Source organism: Aethalodelphis obliquidens, unplaced genomic scaffold (assembly GCF_003676395.1).
Source record: "Aethalodelphis obliquidens isolate GAN/ISIS:26980383/991018 unplaced genomic scaffold, ASM367639v1 scaffold4, whole genome shotgun sequence".
Taxonomy (NCBI): Eukaryota; Metazoa; Chordata; class Mammalia; order Artiodactyla; family Delphinidae; genus Aethalodelphis; species Aethalodelphis obliquidens.
In genome coordinates, this window is record NW_020837948.1 from 5,434,487 (window position 1) to 5,443,317 (window position 8,831).

The 8,831-nt window shown below is 43.5% G+C and overlaps 1 protein-coding gene across 1 annotated transcript in view; it reads right to left on the minus strand.

The window, feature by feature from the left end:
* Positions 1–8,831, minus strand: part of CATSPER3 (cation channel sperm associated 3) — a 43,589-nt gene that overhangs the window by 19,257 nt on the left and 15,501 nt on the right. Inside the window, exon 3 of the mRNA XM_027097071.1 lies at positions 1,913–2,152. Within this exon, the coding sequence (XP_026952872.1) occupies positions 1,913–2,152 (240 nt within the window). The remainder of the gene's footprint in view (positions 1–1,912; positions 2,153–8,831) is intronic.

Below are 8,831 nucleotides of genomic sequence, written 5' to 3' on the forward strand. Positions count from 1 at the left end.
TGACTTCCTCATCTCCAGCAACCCTTGAATCACTTTAGGCCCCTGCTCCCTTGGTGCCCCATACCCAAAAAAATGGGCACAGCCCCCACTGTCTGATTACTCCCTCACTCCAAGGTGCCCGCCACCTGGCACTCACCTCCCAAAGAGCTCCAGTCTTCTTTCCTGTCCACCTACCTTACTCTCATCCCTCCCTGACACAGACTCCATAGGCCAGCACCTCAGACACTCCCTTCCCCACTTCTAGGACACATTATAGGGTCTGCCTCTAGCCCACGAACAAGGGGAGTCACTCTCAAGTGTAAAAGGAGTAGTGCCATGACTCGAGGTGCACTTTAGAGATTCCTCCAGCTGCTGAGGCATTTCCGCTCCAGGGCTCTCAGTGGTGTGGGAAGCCACTGCAGGAACCCATGGAAAGGTGAATGGTGATGGAGAAAAAATGGTGGCTGTTGGAGTGAAAACATGTGAACAAGCCGAGAACTATCCAGGAGGCCAGGCTGTAGGACTCTGAGAGAGAGAGCTCAAAGCCGACACTCAAACTTATGACTTGGCAGTTGACTTGACAGGAGGCACCCATCCCCAACAGACAAAATACAGGGGGAGGAGCCAGGTCTTGGGATTGGAGGGTGGGGGTGGGAGGAGAGTGAAGACTTCCGGTTTAGACACGTTGAGTTTGAGGAGTATGTGAGCTATCCAGGAAGCAGTTAGGTCTGAAGTTCAAAGAAAGTGGCGTGGGCAGGTGAAGACCCCTGACAAGTGCAAAAGGTCACCCAAAGAGAATACAGAGTGAGAAGAGAAGAGAGCTCAGGACACAGTCCTGGGCAAGGCAAAGAAAACACGCACCTGAGAAGTTATGCCTAAGAGGCTGGAGGGAAACCAGGAGAAAGCGGTGACAGGAAGCTGCTGGCAACCTCAGAGGGGCTAGTTACAGGGGAGAGGAGGGAGGAAGCCCGGACACAAATGACAGGTAAGGAAGAGGGACTGGGAGAACAGATACCCCTTCCAGGAGCCTTGCCGTGAAGAGAAGCAGGAGGATGGGACCATGCTCCCATCCTGGGAGGGGACACACATGGGTATGTGACCACGTGAGAGCAAGACCTGAATGCATGGGGTCTGCAGGAGGGGGAGCTCTTTAACATGCACCTATTCTCCACTCAGGCCTGGGGCTCCCTTGGGCTCCCTGAGTGTCGGACCTAAGCCCTAGACAGACAGACACCAGGCTGGCCTAGGGGCAACCTCTCAGCAGAACAGGCTGACACACCCTAACTTGTCAAATAGGTCCAAACCAGCCCCTTCCTGGAGAAGCACGGGTACTGACCAGAGCCAGGGCAAACATACCATGTCCAGGATGGACACCTGAGGGCACGTTTGGGGCACCTCTGAGGTTTGTTCTGAAACCTCCGAGCCAAGTAAAGACTGGCCACCCTCTGCCCTCTCAGCAGGAGCAGCACTTCCAGAGCTGCCTGAACAAGTCATGAGACCATTCCCATCAAGAGAAGCAGCAGATTTTTCAATCGTTCGGGGAAAGCAGTGAGTGGCTGAAGCCACCAAAAAGCTGGAGACTCCTGGGCATGTAGTCCAAAGGGTCTGGACCATAAGAAAATCAGTCACTTTGCAACATGGGAGAGAGGAAAAGATCAGATGGTCTTGAGTCAGACACACCTTTTGAACCTCAGCTCCAGCATCTAACTGCTGAGTGACCTTGGGTCTCAATTTCTTCATCTGTAAAATGGAGCTAATACCTTTCCTAGAATCGTTTTAAGATTAAATGAGAGAACACAGGTAAACATCAACCTGTCACACAAGAGGACTCAGTCACTGCATGAGAGTAGCAGAATTATCATTTCATCAGGAGCTGATGGGCAGACGGGCCCTATCACCTGCACTCCCAGAACCATGGCATCCCGTCACTCACCCGGATGCCGCGGCTATAGGGGATGAGCTTGAGAATGCGCAGGGACTGTACGCCATCGGCGATGTTGAGGTAGGGGTAGTGCTTGCCCTTGATCTTGCGGAGGCTGTAGGGGATGAAGATGATGATGATAATGATCACATCTAGCAGGTTGTAGCCATCCTTCCAGTAGTTGATGGGGTCCACGTAGAGCTTCATGCAGAACTCGGAGCTATAGATGGACACAAAGATGAGCTCTGAGACCTACAGGGGTGGTAAGGGTAGGAGGGTCAGACCAAGCTGCAGACCTTACCCCTGCCTGGGCCACCCAATCAGGTGTGTGTGTTGGTGGGGCGAGGGTGGGAGCGGGTGCTCCTAAGTCAGCCACAAGACAGAGAAACCCAGGCAGAGTCCCTGGCATACAGTGGACACAATGTGCCTGATTCCCTTCTCTTTCTGTGCCTTGCCTACCCTGTGGCCCCGAGCTTAGGGCTGGGTTTGACCCAGATAGCTTGGGAATGACTGACTGACCGATGGACAGAATGACTATTGAGGCCCGGTGGGAGGTGCGTGTCAGGCAACCCGGATTTCCAAAGAGAAGATCCCAAGAGCCTTCTGGCCAACCTGAATACCCAGACTTTTGGGAAAGGAGATGAACTACTCACACATCTACTTTATTTACTACTCTATTATCACACATACTTAAAATCAGTTAATTAATCTGCTTCTGAAGAACATTCTGCTTTTTTTTCCCACTTTTATACTTTATGAAACAATCTCATTCAAATTCTTCTCATGCATCTACAACTCCAGTGGCTTTGATTTTACCAAAAGGTACTTTTTGAGTCATCTAAGTTTTTCCTTATCATCAATGAATTCATTCATTGAGGAAGCTTTGATTAAGCATCTACCACATGCCAAGCAAGCACTGTTTCAGGCACAGGGAAATGAAACAATGAAACAGTCTCATTTTTTTTTTTAGAAGTTAATTTTTTTTATTGGGAAACCAAGGTAACAAACCTAAACTTATTGAAAATGAAATCAGTAACTAAGACTCTGCAGGCCCCATCCCCAACCAGCACCAAGGCCTCTGTTTGGCCTAACCCCAGTTTCTCTCGTCCCCAAACGAACAACCGTGTGAAGAACCTGGGGTCAACCTCAGGGCACACACTGCAACTCCCTCTACCCCACCCTCAACTGACACACACAGCCTGGATCAGCAGGCTGGGTCTAGGCCCAAGGAGGGAATAGTGAGGTTTCCTGGGTGGCAGGGAATCCCACCCCAACCTGGTCAAAATCCCAAGTTAGGAAAGGAAGACAGAAGGGAGACTGGCTTGCCCACCCACTCCCCTCCCCTCAGTCCCCCCAGACAACAGGCTCACATCCCTGATCAGTAACACTGTGATTCTGAGGTGTCAGTAGGGCTCCCAGTGGCTTCACCAGATTACTGCAAAGGGCCCAGGGGAGGGGGCAGGCATTTACCCTGCCACCTGTTCAGTGTTAGCCAGCCAAGCTGCTGCCCTCAGCTTGTGCTGTGGCCCCTCTCCCCTGTAGACACCCACGGCTGGGGACCAGGCCTCCTGCCAGAGAGAAATGAGTCCAGGAGGCCCTTGCTTCCCCAGCCAGGGAGGAAGGATGGCCTGGGAAGCCTGGGACGGCTACACCAGCTTCTTGGCTTCCAAGAAGCTCTTGGGATGTCGCATCTGCCCGACGCCAATGGCTACAAGAATGAGGGTCTGCAGGATAGATCACCACAGCATGCCCAGGAAGCTGACGGTCTAGTAGGGGAGACGGAAATGAATGTTTAGACAAATACATACGTAACATCAGACAGGAAGGAAAGTGAAACAGCCAAAGGGGAGAGAGGGGCTGGCCAGGGTGGGGAGGGGCAGGCATGGCAGCTACTTTAGAAAAGGTGCTGAGTGGAGGCCTTGCTAAAGCCAGGGATGGAGCCATAATAAAAACTGGGAGACTACTCCCCAATGGCGAGTACAAGGGCCTTAAGGGGAGCAAGGAACAGCAAAGCCAGAAAGGGGTGAGCAGAGCAGGAGATGCAGTTGGAGGGGCGGGCCATGTAGGGAGGGCCTTGTAGGCCTGGTGAGGGCTGTGAACTTTAACCTCAGCCTTGGAGGAGTTTGAGCAAGGGAGTGATGTGAACTGATTTACATTTTAAAGAGATCTCCGTGGAAAAGAGACCGTGGGGGAACTGGCAGGAGTAGCAACTGGGAGGCAAGTTAGGGAGGAGGCGCTAGATAGTAGAAGAACCATCATCCAGGCAAGAGACGAGGTTAGATTGTATTGGAGTGGGGGACAGTGTGGAGCTGAAGAGAAGAGGACAGATTCCGGAAGTATTTTGTGGGCAGTGATGACAGGACTTGCTGATGGACTCAGCGGTGCACAGGGTAGAGAGAAGGCAAGGAAGACTCTAGTGCTTCACACAGAGCAACTGGGTAAACGCCGATACCTTTAACTGAGATGAGTTTGGGGTGGGGTGAAGGGGGGCTAGAGAGAGTTTCTATTTCCATTTCTAGAGGGAAATAGAAAAGGTTTTGAGATACACCACCTTTTAAATATGTCAGATGCTGTCACTGGAAATTGTAACTCAAGCCACAACTATCCCTTTGGAAAACATGAGGGCAGCTGGTGGTGTTATTTGTCCTGTATACCTATATTTGTGGTCACCACATGGCAACCATTTACATACACTTTTATGTTTGTTAACTACAATGAAACATTTAATATACACAAAAAGGTATAAAGAATAATATAATGAACAACCATATACCACCACCCAGCTTAAGAAATAAAATATTACCATTACAGGCAGAGCCTCACATCCATCAGATCCCCTTCCCTTCCCACAAAAGTAATCCTGTTTTAAATCTGGAGTATGTCTTGCTCGTGTGTTTTATACTTTTACCACATATGTATCCCTAAAAGTACATAGTATGGTTTTGCATTTTTTATACACTACATAAATTGCATATACATTACAGTATTCTTTGGGCGATTTTTTTTCATTTAAAATTATAAGATTCATCCATGTTGATATACGTAAACCTAGTTTAGTGTTTCACCACTATTTAGCAATTCCACTTATGAAAATACTATAATTTCTTTATCCAGTTACCCACTGAGTGATATTTAGCTTCTTTGTAATTTTTTACTACTGCAAAGAGTATAAAAGTACAAAAAGTTTGAGTCAGGTTGCAGGGCCATTTAAAAAGTGGACTTAAGGTCCTTTGCCCCTGGGCCCTCTCCCCAGCCAGATCGTGGGCAAGATGGCTGGGTGTGCAGCATCCTCGAACCCATGAGCAGTTCCTCCGTGCCCCTAGGGACCCCAGCCCCTGCCACAGCAGATTCTGAGCACCCCTTGGGCTCCCAGCTGCTGGGCCGCCAGCACCAACTTCTGGAGCACCCGAAAGGGAATTCTCCTGTTTGCTAAGATGCTATTGTGCCTGGTGATTCTGACCTGCCTTGACTGCTGATTGAGATGATCTTTGCTGCTATATTCTTTATCATCTATGTGTGTTACCTGCACACCGAGATATAGGCTATCAACTGGCCTTGGAGTGATTTCTTCCAAACCCACACAGTGGTCATCCTCTACCTGATCACCTCAACCATTGTCCTTGTTGAGAGAAGAAACCACTCCAAAATCATCACAGGAGTACTGGGTCTAATCGCTGGGTGCCTACGTGGCCATGATGCCCACGTTACCTTCCCCTTGCGGCAGCAGACACAGCTGCCCCACTAACCCTGCAGATTGCCAGCTGTAGTTGAACTCCCTTCATTTCTCTCTGAAACCTGCAAATAACACCTCCATCGAAATAACTCTCTGCGCTTACAACACTCCCAACCAGCTCGTAGCCCCATGTTTTACTGTACACAGGTGTAGTTTTTCTCTGTTACATACCTAGGAGTGGAATTACCTGATTGTAGAATATGAGCAGCTTCAGCTTCACTGGATTTTGCCAAATTGTTTTCTGAAGCTATTGTACTAATTTACTTTAATATCAATGATGCTCCTTTTTTTAAAATTTCTATTGGAGTATAGTTGTTTCACAATGTTATGTTAGTTTCTGCTGTACAGCAAAGTGAATGTTATATGTATACATGTAGCCCCTCTTTTTTAGATTTCCTTCCCATTTAGGTCACCAGAGCATTGAGTAGAGTTCCCTGTGCTATACAGTAGATTCTCATTAGTTACCTATTTTATACATAGTAGTATATATATATGTCTATCCCAATCTCCCAATTCATTCCACCACCACCCTCCCCGCCTTGGTATCCATAAGTTTGTTCTCTACATCTGTGTTTCTATTTCTGCTTTGCAAATAAGTTCATTTGTACCATTTTTCTAGATTCCACATGTAAGCGATATTATAGGATATTTGTTTTTCTCTTTCTGACTTACTTCTGAACAATGCTTTTTTTTTTTTTTAACATCCTTACCAATACTTCCTACTGTTGGACTTCTTAATTTTTGTCAATCTGATGAATATGAAATGGTATCTTATTTTTCAGTTTGTCATTTCTCTAATTATTAATGAAGTTGGGCATCTTTTTATATGTTTAAATTGTAAATTGCCTGTTCCTAATCTGTTGCCAAATTTTCTGCTACATTGTTTTGCCTTTTTCTTATTGATTTGGAAGACAATATATCACATACTTTGAATCCTAAGCCTTTACCTGTTATATGTGTTTCAAATAGCATCTCCTACAGTGACTTATCTTTTCACCTCTTTAATGATCTTTTGATGAATAGAAATTTAAAGTTTTAATGGAATCAAATTAACCAAACTTTTTCTCCATGGCTTATTTATTTCCTACCTTAAGATACCTTTCCCTTCTGAGATCATATAAATCTATATTTTCTTCTAAAAATTGAAAGTTTCACTTTTCAAGTTAGGTCTTTAGCTGTGTATGCTGGAAGGTAGAGATCCAATTGTGTTTTTTCTTTGCACGTGTACTGTTTAATGAAGAATTTATCTTCCACCACTTATTTGCAGTGCCATCTGACAGGGGCCAGGTTTTCATACAAGCCAGGTCTGTTTCTGAGCACTCTATCCTGTTCCATTGGTCTGTCTGTCTATCCACGCATCATCACCCTGCTTTAATTACTGCAGCATTATAGGAAGTCTTATTACCTGGTAAGTCAAGACTTCTCCCCTTTTCACTTTCAAAACCATCTTGGTTTTTTATATTTCATTCTTTTATCTAAATTTTAGCATCAGCTTTTGGCGACCCATAAAAAAATCCTGCCAGACTTCTTATTGGAATTTCATTGATATCATAGCTTAATTAGGGAAGATTGCATCTTGAAGAAACTAAGTCTTTCTATGCATGATCTGATATACCCTTCCATTTCTTTGTCTTCTTTAATGACCTTTATAGATTTTTTTCCTCCTTAAAAATCACCCAAGATTTTATTAGCTTTGCCTCTAAGTACTTTTTGTATTTTATTAGAAGTGCTATCATTTTTGTTGTTGACATATTAAATATATTTTATTTATTAATCACATATCCACCAAGTTTGCTGGACTTTATTATTTATTAACTTTATTAATTGTATTAACTTCATTAATTAATAATTCTTCCAGATTCTTTTGGAATTTCTATACAGGAATCATAACACCTGTGAATAATGACAGTCTTTTAAAACTTTCTTTCTAATCCGTAATGTTTTTTATTCCTTTTCCTTGTATTATACATTGGCTAAGATGCTAATACAAATCTTGTCAATAATAACTGGCCTACACCTTTAAAGGGAACACTGTTACAGTTTCACCTCTGAGTGTGAATTTTGATGTAGGTTTTTCATCGGTACTCTTAATCACTTAAAACAAATCCTTTCTACTCCTAGTTTGCTAAATTTTTATCATGAAAGATATTCATGATAAACTTTTTTCTACATCTCTTAAAGTGATTTTATTGGGGTTTTTTACTCATTTAATATTTTAAGCTGGTTAATAAAATTTCTACATTTTTCTAATATTCACATTCCTGGAAAACCCCAACTTGGCAATGCTATATTACCTTCTTCATATATTTTTTAAAATTCAGTTTCCTAATATTCTGTTTGGGATTTTTATGTCCAAGCTCACGATACTGGGTGTAATTTTCCTTTTTCATATGGTCATTGTCTAGTTTTGTTTTGGCATGACGGATATACAGTTGTCCCTTGGTATTCCCAGGGGATTGGTTCCAGGACCTCACCCCCCATGGATACCAAAATCCAAGGATGCTCAAGTCCCTTATATAAAAAGGCATAGTATTTGTATATAACCTATGTACATCCTCCCCACGTACTTTAAATCATCTCTAGATTACTTATAGTACTATACTTGACCTTAGCCAAAAGGCCGAGAAGCGATCTAGATTATATATAGTAATCTAATACTAATACAACATAAATGCTATCTAAATAGTGGTAAATACAATGTAAATTCTATGTAAATAGTTGCCAGGCAAGCAGCAAATTCAAATTTTGCTTTTTGAAATTTTCTGTAATTTTTTTTCTTAGAATACTTTTGATCCCTGGTTGGTTGAATCCATGGATTTGGAAACCACGATACACAGGGCCAACGGTACTGGCTTAACGAAATGAACTGTCTGTGGGCGGGGCAGATATGCTCATTTATCTAATCACTAAAAGCGTTTTATATGTTTGGAATTATATCTTCCATGAATGTAAAACCATTTGGTTCAAGTTACTTTTTTTTTGTTTTAGGAGATGGAAAATTTTCACTACTAATCCAATGTTTTATAAACACTAAAGGACATATATGAACACATATTTTTTCAAGTATTTCCTTTTCTATTGAGAGTTTTGTAATTTTTTTCTAGAAAATTATCTTATTTCAGCTAGGTTTTCAAATTTATTGCCATAAAATTATTAGATTTCTGACATCTATTGTAAATAGTGGTAAATGCAATTTCT